Consider the following 19,680-nt stretch of genomic DNA (forward strand, 5'->3'; position numbering starts at 1 on the left):
CTCTAACCACTAGGCTACCTGCCGCCCTGATATACCACGGCTGTCAGCCAATCTGCATTCAGGGCTTGAACCATCCAGTTTATGAATGTATTTATATTCCGGACTCTGACATTGCTCCTTCTAATGTGTCTTAATTGAACTGTTGGATTATGTGTGTATTGATGTTGTATTCCTAGCTAATGCTAGGACCTGCAAAACTGTGTACGTGACCAATAAACTTTGATTTGATTTGATGCATACATTAGTCTAATGTGGATTCGATACCCAAAAATATATATATACAGTAGATATATCTTGCCTCGTTAACAGGCACTCAGTGTCTGGTAATAGCTCAATACAAATGCACCGAGTCTCTAAAAGCATTTCATTATATAATTTGCAACACATGGAAAAATCAATTCCTTCTAACTGTTACAGTAATATCACTTAGATTTGCATGTCAAAAATCCATCAGTTGTGGGTGACAGGAAACATTGATTGTCCTTGGTGAGGAACACCCCATTCACAATTGTGTTTGTTTCTGACCATCTTCATAAATTATTTACATCTTTAATTAATAACCCTTTCTCTGTTCAAAAGATGGGAAAGGGCTTTTTCTGTTGCAATTGAGATGTAATAGAGAATTATGCTCCTCCATTTCTTTCCCATCTGATCATATTTCAAAATATGATCATCAACATTTCTTATTTACAGTATTCTCACGTAGTCCAAAAAGGAGGCCAACTGTCAAATGGAAACTGACATCCTCGTAGTGAGGTGGGAGGAAATAGAGAGCCAGGTCTTTTAAGATGGTCCAGTCTGTCTGTAGGAGAGGGACTTCCCGTCCCATATCTGATGTGTTACAAATGTGTTCGTTTTCCAGGAACCGTGGGCAGAAATTTCCCAAGAATGTTGTCGTCACTGACACAATAAGAAAGTGCAAGGTGTAGGCCAAATGTAGTACAAACCTATCATATTAAAACTAACTTTTAAAAATACTGTATACAGGTATGTAGGCTAGTAAGTATGTGATACATGCTTACAATTTTATTTATTTATTACATTCTATATGATTAATAGAACCATTCATATGTAACAGTCCCAAAAGTGTCAATCACAGAAGTGCTTATAAAGTAGCCATAATGAGACTGTGGTGCTGTAAGTGTGAATGATGATTTGTTATAGCTTCAGCTGGAACTTTCAGGTTCACAGATATCCTCGGGGTCTCCAGTAAACTGAAAGGCAGGGGAATGCCATTACAGTGTAGTGAACGAAAATTAAAAACCACAGGTCACCGTTAGCAAACCACTGCATTCTCACAGCTATAGGAGAAAATAAAACATTGATTTTCAAAATAGGGATGTGAAACAGAAGTCGACTTTTAACTGCAGTTCTTTGTTTCCCAAATTTCTCTGTCAGTGGTTTTATTATTTACCAGAATTGATTTTCCACTGATTGCCATATCTCCAAAGTTATATTGTGTGATTAGGGTGATCCAGGAACCTTTTTTATCCTCAAATCCATTTAAAACTTTGATCTGTCCAGTTAAACTGAACCGTGTCGATTGATATCAGTTGTGGTGAGTGAGTGGAAAAACATGTATGGGCAGAGAAAGGAGAGCGAGCGGGATAGAGACGAGGGTGGGGGCAGAGACAGAGAAAGGGAGGGGTAGAGAGAGGGGATAAGGAGGGAGGGGCCAGAGAGAGGGCGAAAGATGTATGTGACCTTTTGTTTGTCTGTGAGGGGATTTCCGCGTTGACTTCCTGTATTGCTAACATTCTAAGGACATGTGTCAGGAGTCTTATGTAAATACCTTTACTTATATGTCGTTATTTCTATTATACAATCATACCAAAAATGTATTATTAACTTTTACAAATGTGTTTGTATTATTTATTATATAGAAATCTAATCAGTTATTAATCAATTTGAAAATTTGATGTTTTTATTTTAGATATTTTATATCTTTAAATTATCAATAATTTCACACAAAACATCACAGGCTATAATGTCTTTAATAATTGCATTTTATTTCTGGAAATTTAATTTAATTACTGTAGTGGCCCCACACTTGAGTATTATAAATGACATGACTAAATATTATTTTCAGTTTCTTTCTGATTTATTTGCATTTAATGAAAAACATGAATGACTCAAATGCTATGAAAGAAGAATTTGTTCACCTTTCAACTTATGACATAATACATTATACATACATTTTAGTCAAATAAAATAAAAACATTTAAGCTATAATCATACATTTTCTACTTATCCAACTATTTGTATGTGGTTTTAAAAAATGTAAGTCGGAGAGACAACATTGTAATATCCCATATGTAATTATTTCAGACACACAAACGTTCCTCCCTTTTTCCTTCACTGCAGCACCAGTTCCCTCCCTCCATCCATCCATCATCACATAGTCAGTGGGTCAGGTGTGTCAAGATGGCAGCCATCCTTCAGTTATCACAGTACTGTACCTTTAAAATGGACAGCATCAGCACAGTGATAACTGAACCAGGGCAGCCTGGATGTCAGATTTAGCAGACAGGAGACACGAGCCAAGAGCCAGGGGCCCTGTCAGTCTGAGTTGCAGCACAGTGACGTTACAGCATCAGCAGTGGTGGTGGCAGTGCAACCAAACGCCCTGCCAAGGTGTCAGGATGCCATCCGTCTTCATAATACCAGGCCAGGGTCAAAGACACACACAGCACTGGGAGTCCAGAGCAACAATAATACCCCACAGTCAATCACACTGTTTTATTGCAGATGGAACCATGCTATAAATAGGGGGGACAGGAGAATGAGAAGACGCTGTATACTATAGGGTCGGCAGGTGGGGGTGCCTTTGGAGATTATGAAAATATGCTAAAACCATAAATCATGTTTGTACTCATGTTTTCCAGTCTCGAATTACATGAATGAGAACACATTCGCATGCAGAAGTAATGTAAACAGGCTTCTCTATACTATAGGTTACACAGGGAACTGCATTTAACAAAACCTGCAAATCATTGTAATTACTCACAAGAGATAATTATGCATGTGCTATGAATTCAATACAGTCATTACATAATTCTAGAAAGGTATTTTACTACCATGAGTACGATGTCTTTCTCACCTCATATGAATATAATCCCAATATCATACATGTGTAACAGCTGTAGTGTATCATCTTTTTCCTAAACTTTTTTGAACATTTTGAACTTTTTACAGGAATAACACCTTGTTAATTGGTCGACGCCAGCACTGTTCACCCAGTACAGCGTTTGAACTGCATAATTTATACCACAGAGCTGACGTAAGACTTGTTATGATTTCTTGGGGCTCCGCCCTCAGCGCGCGAAGCCTCTCCAGCAGTCCAGTCGCGTAGTCTGATCGCAGAGACTCCTCCCTAGCTCTGTCCGCCCTCCGCTTCATGTAAACAACTCGATTAGCTGGTTCTGTTTGATATCACAGGATAGCACGAGCACTTGCCAACAATTATTTAAAAAATAAAAAGCTGCGCAATGTTGAGAGAACAGTTGAATCGAGCAAAACACATAACATTGGTTGCATAATTCAATTGTAAAAATGTAAATAGCCTAGATACAAAACTTACCATAGATAGACTGTACTTCTTATAATAGCCATATCAGACTCTTCAATAATTGTGAAGAGCCCACCATCATATTAAATAAACGTACTTTCTTTCAAAACATATGATCACTATTATACGAAAATCGAATGCAATCAACACATTTCAATTGCTTGTTGCTGTTTCTATAGCCTAAATAAAACAAGAGTAAGGTTATTTAAAAACCTTTGTAAATAGGCTGTCTATCATTTGACAAATTTGAAAATACATACATTGCCATAATAACTTTGATATTCAATAAGAAGACCATGTCAAACAGCAATGCTTTCTTTTCTATTGAGTCGTATTAATGTGCTGCAAACGCTAACGCCCAGCCTACACACACCCCTTTCTAGTTAAAAACAAGTACTATGTAGTCCAAATTAACATTAGCAATTATCTTTTTATATTTACTTGCAGTACAATATCTGACATATTAGACTTACTTACTTGCATTTTGCGCGTTTCATTCCCGTGTTTCAATTTTTTTTTATGACGCAGCAAGACCCACATAGAACAACGTGATTGTCGCCATTTTTTGTTGTTATTGAAATCTCTCAACCATGTGATAAAAAACAGCTAGTGAGTAAATGTATAATCTTCCAATTTATTTTCGTCTGATGGATTAGGCAGGTTCCATTGATTGAAGACAACAATAGGCTGTGCATGCGCAGCATTTGACAGCTTTAGGACACTGACGCCGCCGTCTGGTTCGCAACAAGTAGGCTACATTCCTTGGTCTGCAAATGTTGCGCGGAATGACAGCGTCTCTGCGCGTAATGGTATGTAGCCTGGGTGCCAGTCTGTTTCTGTTTTCTTGCCATCTCCGTATGAAATTGTCATGTTTGGCTTGACAATGACAATGGAGTAGGCGAAAGCACAAACAGATCTAGGATTAGGCAAGTAATGCGTGATGGCCAATGTTTCAGAGGGACACCCGAAATGCGAGAATTACCGTTGCGCGCGAGCTGTATATATTGACTGTTGCTGTCAACAATTGTGTCCATTTTGGGATTCACAGTGTTTTGTCAATAGGTGTCTTACACATGACTGGAAACATTAACTCGGATGTATACCATTCATTACGCAGTCATTATCAAGATCCTACCCCCTCTCTACTCTCCCCTCTGGAGACGTGCCAATAAATATTACTCCCAAATAGTTCTGAATAGCTATAATTGCATTCTAATAGAACATCAATGCACGAAGTTGGCCTTTCATACAGTGAAGTAAACTTTCTGGCAACGCAGTGATCCTTTAACCTTATAGTGTGTAATAGTGTATTGACCAAATAGAGGTGGGTCAGACTAACTAGGCCTATGCATGATTGATGACCTTACCGTAGATCTATAGACTTGTGATAGCTGCATAAACTGATGCCTGTAGACTTTAGGTCAGTGAGCTAAAGTGATCTGCAGTCGTGCAGACGATCCAGGTTCTATTATTCTAATCCGTTATATTCTATACTCTTCTAGTCCTCATGGCTCAGCCATAGATTTACATATGGTTGCTACAATAAATTCCTCATGTCTCCCGCACAATAGAAAACTACAGGTACCAGATTCCTAAGCATTACCAAGAGTTCCTGCGCACATTTTTTTCTGGATGATGTGTCGGGGCGGTGCTGAGAAATAGGGCGTTGTGTCAGCTCCTCCATCCATTCGCAGAGAGAATCCCTTTCTTAAAGACGCAGGCAACATACTGTCCTTTGAAAACAGGAAAAAATCTGACTTGGTCTGCGTGAACGACGTGCTTTATAACGCATACTTTTGCAGGACACACGCAGAAATCGGAGGTGAGGAGTGATTGTGGGCATCCGCGAGGTATCTCTCATTATGCGTGACTGTTGCCCTGTTGTTTTTCTCCATAGTTTAAATCCGACATCTGTACGAAAATAAATATCGGAAGTTCAATTTCTCTCGCTGATTGGATGAATGAGGCTCTTTATCAACCTTGCAAACTGCAAGTTTCGTTTTTCTTTAGCCTTTTATTAATCGTAAGTAACCAATATGGAAAGAAATGGTTTGTTCCTGCAATACTATTATACACATCAATAACTATGTTAAATGAAACTATTATAACTATAATAAATTATAATGCACTTTAATAACTATGTTCCTGTTCACTCAAATGAACAGAAAGTCTCTGTGCACAAACTTTGATGATAAGTTGCACAGTGCACACCATGGGCAACATTGAAATATGCTTATCAATGTTTCAATGATTGCAAAAAGTATATTGTGCTTTTCTTTTGTCTCCTCCAGATACAGATACAGTCTGTGGTGTCTCAGGCTATAGTGGATAATGGCCAAACTGTTCCGAGCTGTGATCATGGGTCCACCAGGTTCTGGGAAGGGGACCATATCTGAAAGAATTGCGCAGAGTTTTGGACTCAAACATTTGTCCAGTGGCGACTTCCTTCGGGAGAATATAGCTGCAAATACAGGTTGGCCTATTCTTGATAAGTTACTCACCATCTACTTATCATTTACAATTCAACAATCTATGTTTAATCTATAATTTTTTCTATGTTTTTTATATATATATATATATATATATATATATACACACACACACATTTATAATATATATATATATATATATATATATATATTATAAATGTGTATATATATATATAAATGTGTGTATATATATATATATACACACACATTTCATTTGCCACACCTAAACCTTCACCCCCAACAGCCTAAGCCTGTTGTCGGAGCTTTCACTTCTGTAAATTCCAATAATATTGTAACACAGAGCAGAGGCCCAAGTTCAGGCGAAGTGAAGAGAGTGGCTTCCATGTTGGCACCATGCCGGACTGTATCCAATAACAGTGGAGCATTTCTCAAATCAGGAAACTCCTATCATCCAAGCCACAAAAACAATAGTTCAAGTTAGAAGAGATGGCAAACCTACTGAATTGTCCACATTAAAATACACATATTAAAGGGTTTCAAAAAAATCCCAGCTATAAAGAGTTTACTTTGTGTAAGGCTGTGGCAAGTAAAAACCTGTTATAGTGTGTTTAAGATGTTGAACAGCTGTTATAATATTAATCTCCTAATTACCTTGCTGTTATAACAATGCTGCATCAGAATACCTCCTAAATTATATTGAGTGATGTTTGTAACTTCTCTGATTTGACTTCTCTGAGTCCATTAAATGGAGCCTATTTTAATCAGAACGTGTGCCCAGCTCTTTAGCCCACAAATGAAATGCGATGCATTCAGGGCAAACCCAAAACACATGTATATACTTATAATTACAGTTGTCAGTACTGCTTTAAGGCCATGCCTTACTAAAACAAACCCAGTTTCCAGACTTACTGTAATGGATTATTTACAGTACATAGGCCTATAGTAGCACTTGTATAAACACGTCATACTCTGTATTGAACCATAGAAAAACCATAGAGATCTTCCGTTTAATTCTGTGGACACAACAATAGTATGCTTTGGCTTTATGTACTTCTATTGTTGCCACTGTAACAACATTGTCGTGATCCAGATTGGTCAGTAGGTCATTCAATGACATTAATCAATTATTGATGACTGTAGTTTAGAGACTGTAGTTTTGTCTGGAGATCCATCTTAGATGCAAGTTACGTGACTGACTGCTGTGACTAAAGCAGGGAAAAAGCGGGAAAAGAAAGCAGGGTGAATGGGTAATCGCTTAGGTGTTGTGTAACTGTCCAGTGAAAATGTCATTTTTAAAAGTTAATATTCTGTTAACTCATACCCAAATAATGTTGTTGAGTCGTCCTATACTTATATTTGTGGCCAAAGCATAAATTGGAGGAAAAAACACAACCTTGTATCTCAAACAGACTGTTTAAAAAATGCTTGCTATTTCCTCAAAGTATGATGTCATACTCCTGAAGAGGATGAGCTTAATGTAACAGGTTAGGAGAGTTAGTTCAAGGTTAGGAAAATGGTTAAGGTTAGGTTAGCGAAAATGCTCTCCTAACTTGCTACGAAAAGTCACTTCCAATTATAGATGTATTGAAATGGTGTGGTTTTAGGGAGTCCCCTGGCCAATCAGCGGTCTACTCGCATTAATATTTTTAATGAACGGTATACGCCCACATGATTCCAAAACAGAAAAGTTGCTTTTTAACATAATTAATTACAATTCTTTGGAGGAAAAATATTTCACTCACATTGTAGGTAATTATAGGTCATATTTCAAAAGAAATCTGGAAACACTGGACAATTACTTTAAAGCCATAAATGGTATTCCTAGATGGGTTTGCTCTGCCCCCTTGCATCTAGCCTAAAGTCCAGCTCTCTTATCAGAAGTCTTTCAAAATGTATTAATGTGTTTTACATATCAGGTATGGATGCCATCATCATCATCTTATTCTCTTATTCATCCTCTCTCCCCTCCCTCCCTCTACAGAGGCTGGTGTTCTTGCTAAGACCTACATAGAGAGGGGTCTGATGGTGCCGGACCATGTGATGACACGGCTCTTACTGCCCAGGCTGGAGGAGATGACTCGCCACAGCTGGCTTATGGATGGTAAGACCACACACACACATATTTACACACCACACACACACACACACACACACACACACACACACACACACACACACACACACACACACACACACACACACACACACACACACACACACACACACACACTTGTAAACAAGACTTGATCGGGACACATGACAGACACACACACATACAAACCCGCACCCTCCCCACAGTCGCCCTCATCCCTCTCTCCTCTCCCTCAGGGTTTCCCTGTACCCTAGCCCAGGCCAAGGCTCTGAACAGTACCTGTGATCTGGACCTGGTCATCAGCCTCAACATCCCTTATGAGACCCTGAAGGACCGGCTGAGTGACCGCTGGATCCACCCAGCCAGCGGCAGGGTCTACAACATGGGATTCAATCCTCCACGCGTACAGGTCCGTAATGTAGTGATTCTCTCCTTTTAATCACCAGTTTGTCACCCTTTTCTCACCTTTACACGTGTTTAGACTTCTGGTTAGTCTGTCTGTTCCTCCCAGAACCCAGCACGAAGCAATGGTTTCTACAGAAGGCTGTGAAAATATGGTACCAGATTATCTTGTATTTGTTTATGATCATTACAATCTTTGAATAATTTGAATGTGAGGGGTTCAAGATAACTCTCTGTGTACAGTTTTCATGAGTTTATGCCATTGCTGTAAGAATCTCTCTGTGTTGTGTCATCTCTCCAGGGCAGGGATGACCTCAGCGGAGATCCTCTGATCCAGCATGATAATGACCAACCAGAGGCCCTAGTGGCCAGACTGAGGCACTACAAGGACGTGGCCAAGCCAGTCATAGACCTGTACAAGTACGTCCACTCTTCACATCACTGACACATTTTTAAAAGCACTGTGTATATAGCTTGCCCTGTAAAGTCTAGTCTAATCTTGTGTAGTCAGTTTATCATTAATGTCCATGGTCAGAAATACTGTACCCACATTCATACTCTCTCACCATTGCTTATTTTACGTTTTTGGCCATACTTTACGTTCTTACATGGACATTTCAGATAAAGTACATAACTGATCAGTTACATAGTAATTACAATTTAGTTTCAATATTATTAGAATGTTACTACAATATAGTGTGTTTAAGCTACATGTTATCAATGCAACGATGCATCTAAAGTGTGACCTTTTTTTCCTCCCCAGGTCAAAGGGCATCCTGCACACGTTTTCTGGCACAGAGACCGACAGGATCTGGCCTTACATCAACTCTCTTCTCAGCACTAAGATCACTAGCAGACCTGAGACAGACACACAGCACATCCCAATGCCCTGAGCAGAGCAGAGGTGATACAGTAGGAGTGCAAGCCATGCACAGGAGCTGTTAGGAGCTTCTTTAGCTTGGCAGTTGCTACCAAAACATGTCTGCAAATACAATCTTATGCAGTACATACAGGTGAAGTCAAAAGTTTACATACACTTAGGTTGGAGTCATTAAAACTTGTTTTTCAACCAGAAATTTCTTGTTAACAAACTATAGTTTTGCAAGTCATTTAGGACATCTACTTTGTGCATGACACAAGTAATATTTCCAACAATTGTTTACAGGCAGATTATTTAACTTATAATTCACTGTATCACAATTCCGGTAGGTCAGAAGTTTACATACACTATGTTAACTGTGCCTTTAAACAGCTTGGGAAAATCCAGAAAATGATGTCATGGCTTTAGAAACTTCTGATAGGCGAATTGACATAATTTGAGTCAATTGGAGGTGTACCTGTGGATGTATTTCAAGGCCTACCTTCAAACTCAGTGCCTCTTTGCTTGACAAGACCTCAGAAAAAAAATTTGAAGACCTCCACAAGTCTGGTTCATCCTTGAGAGCAATTTCCAAACGCCTGAAGGTACCACGTTCATCTGTACAAACAATAGTACGCAAGTATAACCACCATGGGACCACGCAGCTGTCATACCGCTCAGGAAGGAGACGCTTTCTGTCTCCTAGAGATGAACGTACTTTGGTGTGAAAAGTGCCCATCAATCCCAGAACAACAGCAAAAGACCTTGTGACGATGCTGGAGGAAACGGGTACAAAAGTATCTATATCCACAGTATAACAAGTCCTATATCGACATAACCTGAAAGGCCGCTCAGCAAGGAAGAAGCCACTGCTCCAAAACCGCCATCAAAAAGCCAGACTACGGTTTGCAACTGCACGTGGGGATAAAGATTGTACTTTTTGAAGAAATGCCCTCTGGTCTGATGAAACAAAAAAATAACTGTTTGGCCATAATGACCATCGTTGTGATTGGAGGAAAAGGGGGATGCTCGCAAGACGAAGAACACCATCCCATATATTGAAGCAACATCTCAAGACATCAGTCAGGAAGTTAAATCTTGGTCGCAAATGGGTCGCAAAAAGTCAAAGTATTGGAGAGGCCATCACAAGTCCCTGACCTCAATCCTTTAGAAAATGTATGGGCAGAACTGAAAAAGCCTGTTCGAGCAAGGAGGCTTTCAAACCTGACTCAGTTACAGCTGCTCTGTCAGGAGGAATGGACCAAAATTCACCCAATTTATAGTGGGAAGCTTGTGGAAGCCTACCCGAATCGTTTGACACAAGTTAAACAATTTAAAGGCAATGCTACCAAATACTAATTGAGTGTATGTAAACGTCTGACCCACTGGGAATGTGATGAAAGGAATAAAAGCTGAAATAAATCATTCTCTCTACTATTATTCTGACATTTCACATTCATAAAATAAAGTGGTGATCTTAACTGACCTAAGACAGGGAATTTGTATTTAAATATATTTGGCTAAGGTGTATGTAAACTTTCGACTTCAACTATAAATCAGGGGGCCACACCTTCAGTCCTCAAGGGCTACAGTGTAGGGTTTTCATCCTTACCTGTTAACCAGAGACTGATTTCCCCTCTCCAGATGATAAGTATGAAGCCCCAGGGAGAAATGGAAATCAGCAGGACTGCAGAACCTGAGAGTCTGAGTTGTGCAACCCTAAGTATGCCTTTAATAGCCAGACACGCATAAAGATGGTGGCCCCAATGTACGTACCGCAAACGCCTAATTAGCTTTTTTCGCCGTATTATAGAGTGCTCTCCATTACTCTTGTTTTGTGTAACGCAGTACACTGTATATTACGGCGCCATAGTTTAACAACTCTGTGAGTAGCGCTAAAGCAATGAAGTCCCACCTGAATTCCTCCATCTCCATGCACCTTCGCCTCTTACATTCTTATCACTCTTACATAGATAGCCTAGCGGTTAGTGCGTTGGGCCAGTAACCGAAAGGTTGCTTGTTCGAGTCAACACAGTGAAATATCTGTTGATGTGCCCTTGAGCAAGGCACTTAACCCTAATTTCTCCAGGGTTGCTGTTCATAATGGCAGACCCTGTCCATGACCCCACTCTCTGAAGGTGTCTCAAAAAATACATTTCTAATTCACACATGCATATTAATTCGCACTTGTAATTAACTAACTGTTGAAATCTAATTTTTCTTTCATTTACACTGAAAAGACTATTGTTTTCTTCTAAACAGACACCCTATAATGTGGTTTACTGTTAGAGTTCCGTCAGATTAAGATGTTAATCTTTATCAAAGTTGGATTACATGAATATGTTTTTGTGTTCAATTTAAAACTGTTTTGTTGATTTTCGTTATTCCAAATATAACCGTATAAGACTAAACAATGTAAAATGATTCTAATGAATTGGTCCATAACTGCATTAAAAGGGACCAGAGTGTTTTAACCAATTGAAAGTGTAATACGTCTGATTGGCTGTATCAGAAAAGGGATGAGTGTGGTCAGTGTGGTTGGACAGTATTTGTGGGAGGATGTGTCTCCCTGTTAGATTTCAATAACACAATATGCAAACAGTCGCTGGTGTTAACTGTAATTGGTCCAGTATGAGTATGACAAGCCCATTATGGTGAATGAGTGATTAGGAAAGCTTTTCATACACGGTGTATAACCCCACCATCACACACTGAATGTGTTCTGTCCAGAAGTCACGTTGCTGTCCAAACTCTGGCATATTCCAAGGAAAATAAACATATTTTCTCACAATTTCCTTTCAGGTCTTTGACTTCTCAAGGTCAAACACCAGTTCCAGGCACCATGCCTACTATGAATATGCTTACAGTAGAAACTAAATGTCTATCATTCAAAGCTACATTCAGTTTCAGTTGCATTCTCTGAATGTGCTACAGAATGTATTCACATCCCTTGACATTTCCCACATTTTGTTGTGTTACAAAGTGGGATTAAATTTGCACAAAATACTCTGCAGTGGAAGTATTTTTACATCCATTCTGTTCCTGAAAAACATGTCAGTCCTTAAAGATTACAAGCATACCCAGAACATGAAACACAACCCTGCCAAGCCACACTGCCCACTTAACCCAGAAGTCAGCCAGAAGAAACACAGTACAACTGGCGACTGAAGTCAGCATGCATGCACCCGGCCCACCACAAGGAGATGCTAGAGTACAATGGGACAAGGTGCACCCGGCCCACCACAAGGAGATGCTAGAGTACAATGGGACAAGGTGTTTGGCCAACCCTGACGACACTGGGCCAATTGTGTGCCACCTCATGGGTCTCCCGATCACAACACAGCCTGGGATCGAACCCAGGTCTGTAGTGACACCTCAAGCACTGTGATGCAGTGCCTAAGACTGCTGCGCCACTCGAGGCGTGTGACTACTTTATGAAGGCACTGTATAGAAGACTGATGGGTTTCTACTGTGAGTGGTGAGTGGGGACGCTATTGCTAACATATTATATATGCTATCATAGAACTCTATAGGCATACTGTGGTGATGCAGCATCTGTATGAATCCAGTCCACCATGCATTCTAATGAAGTATAATGTGACAGTTACAGCACCCCCTCCCTTATTTTACCTGAAATGCACAAGGTCCTCTATTCTGACAATTAATCCACAGATAAGAGTGTAAACCAAATTCGTTTATAGTAATCTCTCCTCCGTTAGGCTTCTTCTAATGACATATGGTGGTTGGCAACCAACTTTTGGTTGCATTACCACCACCAACTTGACTGGAGTGTGGATCTCAGTTCACCTTTCAGTCACCCACGTGGGTATATGCTGCTAAAAAACAATGAGGAGATGGGAGAGGCAGGGCTTGCAGCGGCCAAGTCACAAATAGAATCAAGTATATTTTAGTGCCGAGCTATGCAGACTCTCGTTGACACGCGCAAGCAGTGTGGATGCAATGATTGAATAACATGTGTGTACATTTATTTTTCAACGATTGGGCACATAACAAGTGGTGTGGTCAGCATGGCAGTCTCATGTAAATGTCAGCACATGTGAGTTCATTTTAATTTCCATCTATCCAGTCCCCAAATCCCTACTCAGATTTTGCTTGCCTATGTTTTATTAGTAGGCTACGGCAAGATGTGATGTGCTGTGTCGTCAGCATTCTGAGGCGCTAATCTGCGCATTTTTTCCAGTATATGGATCTATGTGACATCCGGAACACTTGGGCTCACATGGATAGGCTTCATATATTGTTGTTAGATCAGCGAATTGAGTTCGCGGGATTCGTTTCAGTGAAGCTCACATTAAATATAAGGTGATGATGATGTCGTAGTCATTAGTAATTGTAATTTTAGCCAACCGCAGGAGCTGACATTATACACGTCGCCCGTGCACCGCCACCACTTACAGGTTGAGGTACAGAATGAAGTATCGGTCGTTTGACCTTTGACTGCTCTGGCGGCGAATGACAAATCGAATGACAAAAAGGTTGGCATTTCTCAGAGCGCAGCTGGGGTCCCCGCGCGGATCTCAGGGTCTGAGGACGTCGGAGTTCCAGAGATAATGACAGCGAGCGCTCTGAAAGGTATGCGAAACGGATTGTATTTTTTACTACATTTTTGTTGTTGTTGCATAATTCGTTTTAAACCAAATAAGTTTTGTTTCAAATGACACTGAAATGATTGTTTCTGAGTAGCATCGTCGTAATGTGTTTCTCCCCGATTAGATTTGAATATTACATAATGATTATCTTCTCTGCCCCAGGAATTCTGTTGGCTAGATCCGCATAAAGACATTCTGCATATCATGGTTTGGCAATCAGTAGAAGTCCATCTGCGTTTTTACCATAATATTAGACATTTGAATATCCCATAGCATCGATGATGTGTGGTTCTATTCCGTGCAGGTGTTTTGTCAGGTTACAGGCCTATCTTTAGGCGAGGAAATGCGTAACGATGGGAAAACAGCCCTGTGCGGTCAGCCTCTGTATGACGTTACATACCCTTTCCTGTTGCCGCTTTAAGCTTTTTTTAAATGCATTTCTAATAATTATGAGGCAAAAACGTGCACTCATATGAATGGTGAAACCGCCGTGGCCTAAACAACCAAGCGCACTGAATGACAAATATGACCGGGGGGATTTTTAGGCATGATCTGAGATTATTAATGACTCACTATTTTAAATGGGGGGAAACCCTAAAATATTTAATATGTGCTTAGCTAATGATTCTCATAGTTTTTAAAGTCACCGACTCATTAAAATGGAAAACTACATGCTAAGTAAAAGAAAAGCTGCTATGCCGTGGATGATTCATGTTGCTGAATACGCGTTTACTGGCAGTGGAGGGGCAGGTTGAAGAAGACGACGACAATATAGAGAAACCAACTAAATATTCTACTAATTATTTGCTATCATTCTTAAATTAATTATTTAGCTCAGATTTCAAAGGGAATGGGTTTTGCTGAGGAAAAAATTGTAGGGAAATCCCTTGCATGATCCAGGTGCTGAAGCGACGGCCAGTTCTGGTTTCATATGGTGGCAGTGTCGTGCCGCCTCCTGTCCTATGCCGCACGGTGGTGTCACATGATGAGATGCGTGGTTTCCGTTTCACACCAGACTAGTAAAACCGTTAATACTGACGATTACATTATATTATCGAAACTAGATACATTCAGGACAACATTTTTCAGTGCATGTGTTAGTGTAATAGCTTATTAATATGGTGTATTGATATTACTTGCCTATAGGCTAATTAAGAGCCAATAACCACAGAAAGGCTTAACTTGATTTATTACCCTTTTAAGAGCATATTTCTCTTATGCATACATTTCAACGAAATGACGTTGAAACAACGTGGAATAGACATCGAATTGACTTCTGTGCCCAGTGGGTTGTGATATATAGCAATACTATGTGTTATTTTCATTCCATCATGATTCCTTTGATGATGATTGGAAATATGTTTAGAGATTCTTCATTAGGCTAAGCAAGAATCTATTTAGTTCAAAATGTAAAGACAGCTGCATGGACAATAGGCTACACACAGATCAAGTAATTTAGTCTACTGTCTGCCAGTGAACCCTAACCCTAGCCAGCAGATTTTACAGGTCAATAAAGCTTTAACCTGTAGGGATAATCATCAATCCACTGTCCACCATTAAATATGATGGCAAATCCACCGATTCAAGCAGAAAATATTATTTTAGGTCAGTCAGTTTAGTGAAGATAATGGCTGTATGGCTGGGCTGGATTCAAATAGCCTATTGTTGTCCTCAATATCCATAAGTCTTAAAAATCATGAAGTATAGCAGTTTTTGAAGAGGCGTAGCTGGAAGAGTGAAATAAACTTCTGTTTATGAGACGAAGGTCTTATAAAACATCACAAGATCTTTGTTAAACTACAACTTCCTTAACCCATGGTTGCTTAAACCTCTCCTGTAAAAGGAATGCAATGTGGCATTTAAACCTATATAGTAAGTTAATAAAGGTAGTAGAAGGCTGGGCTATAGAGTTAGATTCTTTTAATGGCTGTCATTTGATTTTTTTATGTAGCAGATTTACGATAATCTCTCCCTGTTTGTTCATATTCGCTTATCTGTCCATTATTCTGGATTATGTGGAAGTGTAGTTGTCATTGTAGTGTGATTTTTTCTGCTTTTCGAACTTGGATCCCAAATACAGTACAGTGGGCACTCTCATCATCCAAGTGATCCCTTCTTGCATCACACAGTTCTGTGACCATAGACCATAAAATAGTGGTCAAAAGGTCAATGCCAGGACATTACATTGCTTTTGATGCCCAAGTCCAGTCCTCTCAGCGAGTGAGGAGTGTAACCATTTGTATTGGAGACTGACTGCAGGAGTAGTAGTGCATCTGGGCTAAATGTCTGATGTTGGGAGGTTTGCTGTCAGAGGAAACTAAATCCTACAATAGAGCGGCACTTTGCATCCGGTTACGTCTGGAATCATTTCTCCTTTTGGACATTCCCTTGCCTGCTGTGCTTTCAGTCCAGGGCTCCTGTTGTAAAGGGTTTCCCAGGCCCGGGTTCGGCTTTGAGAAACCATGCAGCCCTTTAGTTGCCAGGGAACTGGGCCAAGGAAGGAAGCATGCTGCAGAACGCCAAGTAGCTGTCTTGGGGTGCGTTCCAAGTAGCACACCATTTCCTATATAGTGTAATACTTTGACCAGTGGTAGAAAAAGTACCCATTTATTATACTTGAGTAAAAGGAAATATACCTTTTAATAGAAAATAACTCAAGCAAAAGTGAAAGTCACCCAGTAAAATACTACTTGAGTAAAAGTCTAAAAGTATCTGGTTTTAAATGTACTTAAAGGATAAGTTTACCCCAAATCCAGAAACTCCCAAGTGATTCCAGACATTGAAACTAGTTCCGTGGAGCTTGCCCTGCCCCTCTCTCTCCCTGTAGCGCTGTACTGAAACCGGTGCAAAAACGGGTCACGTAACTCGTGACATTGCTGGATGCAGGCCTCGCTTTCCTCCTTTGCCAGTGAATTCATGATTCAGAAATCAGAAAAGTATGGACAAAATCGTTTTTTATTAAAAGCTCATGGCCAAATTAGCTATTTTGGTCAGAAGTACTATATGTTTTGAGTCACAAAATGTGCACTTTTCCACCTCAAACATTTTAGATTTATTTATGATAATTATTTTAAATAGCCGACTGCTAAAATACAGCTGTTTCTACTGTAAGTCCATGGACTGGATCTGGAGCAGTGCCAAAATACAAATACGTGTTTGAGAAGAGAAAGTGACAAAACAAGTGCGCGGAGGTATGTAGCCCAGTCTGACTCTTGAAGTTTGCAGTGTTCTTATTGTGTTAGTACCATTACATCATATAATGTAGACATAGAGGCATAGGTGCTCTACAGGTTAGCATATGTTCCCTATATATTTATAACAGCTGGGGTTGAGAGACAATAGACATTGTGTCACCTTTATTTGCAGAATAGAATACTCCCAAAACATTGTGATAAATGAGCATAGGCTATATAGTGTTTCAGACTGATATGAAAACATAAACCCACTAACAGTCCCGTTTATAGAGGTTGATCATAAGCGATCATTCAATAAAGTAAAGTTGCCACTTATTCATTAGATAACTGTCCATTTGACCCAGGTGAAACAGGGATGCATCTCCAAATTGTTTTTTTGGAACATGGGATCAATAGGGCCGCAAAATCCCCTTGGTTGCAAAAGCAAACTAACTGCTCCTCATCATCATTACGTTCCTCCATTTTTGTAGGAATTTGAATTCTCATATTTCACAAATTTGAAATCTCTGCAACACAAACATCATTTGCAGCATTGAAGCACAATTGCCACAACTGCAGCACCAGTCTGTGTTGATCCTGGGGATGGTTTGGGGCTGTGGTCCAGCTACTGCTGCAGCACCAGTCTGTGTTGATCCTGGGGATGGGTTGGGGCTGTGGTCCAGCTACTACCGGTCTGTGTTGATCCTGGGGATGGGTTGGGGCTGTTGATCCAGTCTGTGTTGATCCTGGGGATGGGTTTGGGCTGTGGTCCAGCTACTGCTGCAGCACCAGTCTGTGTTGATCCTGGGGATGGGTTGGGGCTGTGGTCCAGCTACTACCGGTCTGTGTTGATCCTGGGGATGGGTTGGGGCTGTGGTCCAGCTACTGCTGCAGCTTCGGTGTCTAGAGGGGCTGCGGCCATCTGAAGCTCACTTTGCCTAAATTCTTCGTCTGCATACTCACACTCCAAATAATACGGTATGACGAGACCATCAGCTCCCCTCAAGGAGTTTTCTTCATCACTCGCGAGTATTTAGTCATCAGACATAGTTGTAACTTGTTGTTTATTTATATAACTAATGTGTAACAATGTCTTCACCTCCAAAAAAATACTTGCATCTGTGAATAAGGGCCTAACGTGCAGTTCCTATGCTTTCTATGAATTTGTCCCCACTTCGCAGATTTCTGAATCAGGAATTCACTGGTAACGGAGCAGAGTGAGGCCTGCATTCAGCAATGTCACGAGTCACGTGACAAATTTCTGCATCTGTTTCAGTACAGCACTACAGTAGGAGAGAAGGGGGAAAGATGGCAAACTCCCCTGAACTAGTTTCAATGTATGGAATCACATGGGAGTTTCTGGATTTCGGGTAAACTTCTCCTTAAAGTACGGTGGTGGAAAAAGTACTAACTTGTTATACTTGAGTACAAGTAAAAAGTTCAAGTTAATGCTATGCATCAAAAATGATTGTATTAAGCAAAGCAGATGGCATAATGTTCTTGTTTGTTTAATTTACAGACAGCAAGGCATACATTCCAACACAGGCATCATTTACAAACACAGTATTTGTGTTTAGTGAGTCCGCCAGATCAGAGGCAGTAGGAATGATTGATAGGTGTGTGAAATGGATGACATTGCTGTCCTGGCTGAGCATTCGAAATGTAACAAGTACATTTGTGTATCAGGGAAAATGTATGGAGTAAAAGGTACATGTTTTCTTTAGGAATGTAGTGAAGAAAAAGTTGTCAACAAATATAAATAGTAAAGTAATCATTCCAAAAAAAAGGACAAGTGATACTTTCAAGTATTTTTGCTTAAGTACTTTACACCACTGCTTTTTACCATTGACCATTTTGACCAGAGGTCTATGGGCAATATGGTGCCATTTGTGGAATCTCTTTTTGTGAGGGCTGGGAGGGATCGCCTGGGGCTGGGGGGGATCGCCTGGGGCTGGGGGGAGAGTCAAGATCTTTAGTTATCAACTGACTGAAGTGCTCCCCCCCCTGACAAATAACTATGCTGTCCTACAGTGCTGACTAAAATACTTCAGCATTTTAATTCCTTTATTATCCTCCTGTGGAGGTGCTATACTGTATAGCCTAGAACTGGCCTATACATGGGTCGAATTAAAGCCCCTTAGCAATGGAGACTGTCGCCTATGTAGATTATAAGAAACTGAAATCATATCAAATCAAAGTTTATTTGTCATGTGCGCTGAATACAACTGGTTTAGACCTTACAGTGAAATGCTTACTTACAGGCTCTAACCAACAGTGTAATTTTTAAGTGGTTTTTATTGTTAATTTAACCCTTATAATTAGTTATGGAGATATCATGTTAACTACTGTAGCCTGTGAAAATACGTTATTAGAAATAGATATGTGAATATTTTCGTATAGAATCCTGTGTAGGATATCCAATGGGCTATCATCACATCAGCCTATCCATCATCAATGTATATTTTCTGACAAATATTACTGCTTTGTAAATAAATAACGATGAATCAGGCGATCATTTAGTCACCT

The 19,680-nt window shown here is 40.0% G+C and overlaps 2 protein-coding genes and 1 long non-coding RNA gene across 7 annotated transcripts in view; 2 read left to right on the forward strand and 1 right to left on the reverse strand.

The window, feature by feature from the left end:
- Positions 1–2,079: 2,079 nt before the first annotated feature.
- Positions 2,080–4,135, reverse strand: LOC135513165 (uncharacterized). Its single transcript, XR_010451499.1, has 2 exons — positions 4,046–4,135; positions 2,080–3,422 (listed from the first exon to the last, which is right to left on the reverse strand). It is a non-coding gene; the product is annotated as an uncharacterized LOC135513165 (long non-coding RNA).
- ak4 (adenylate kinase 4) lies at positions 4,085–11,849 on the forward strand. Of its 5 annotated transcripts, none has more exons than XM_064935931.1 (6): positions 4,085–4,177; positions 5,860–6,041; positions 8,000–8,119; positions 8,347–8,519; positions 8,814–8,932; positions 9,276–11,849. In XM_064935931.1, the coding sequence occupies exons 2-6, from the start codon at positions 5,900–5,902 to the stop codon at positions 9,403–9,405; spliced, it is 684 nt and encodes a 227-aa protein (XP_064792003.1). In that variant the 5' UTR covers positions 4,085–4,177; positions 5,860–5,899; the 3' UTR covers positions 9,406–11,849. The 5 variants fall into 5 exon arrangements, with proteins under 5 accessions (XP_064792003.1, XP_064792001.1, XP_064792002.1 ...); XM_064935929.1 differs by lacking the exon at positions 4,085–4,177 and adding an exon at positions 4,281–4,377; XM_064935930.1 differs by lacking the exon at positions 4,085–4,177 and adding an exon at positions 5,236–5,418.
- A 1,851-nt stretch (positions 11,850–13,700) lies between these two features.
- Positions 13,701–19,680, forward strand: part of dnajc6 (DnaJ (Hsp40) homolog, subfamily C, member 6) — a 47,773-nt gene continuing 41,793 nt past the window's right edge. Inside the window, exon 1 of the mRNA XM_064932989.1 lies at positions 13,701–13,964. The gene's annotated coding sequence lies outside the window, so the exon portion shown is untranslated. The remainder of the gene's footprint in view (positions 13,965–19,680) is intronic.

Source organism: Oncorhynchus masou, chromosome 24 (genome assembly GCF_036934945.1).
Source record: "Oncorhynchus masou masou isolate Uvic2021 chromosome 24, UVic_Omas_1.1, whole genome shotgun sequence".
In the NCBI taxonomy this organism is placed as follows: domain Eukaryota; kingdom Metazoa; phylum Chordata; class Actinopteri; order Salmoniformes; family Salmonidae; genus Oncorhynchus; species Oncorhynchus masou.

Excerpts from the sequence above, each read along its gene's own strand:
- ak4 (XM_064935931.1), top strand. The coding sequence starts at position 5,900 with ATGGCCAAACTGTTCCGAGCTGTGATCATGGGTCCACCAGGTTCTGGG. Across the intron at positions 8,520-8,813 it reads TCAATCCTCCACGCGTACAG|GGCAGGGATGACCTCAGCGG; the intron begins GTCCGTAATGTA and ends TCATCTCTCCAG. Across the intron at positions 8,933-9,275 it reads CCAGTCATAGACCTGTACAA|GTCAAAGGGCATCCTGCACA; the intron begins GTACGTCCACTC and ends TTTCCTCCCCAG.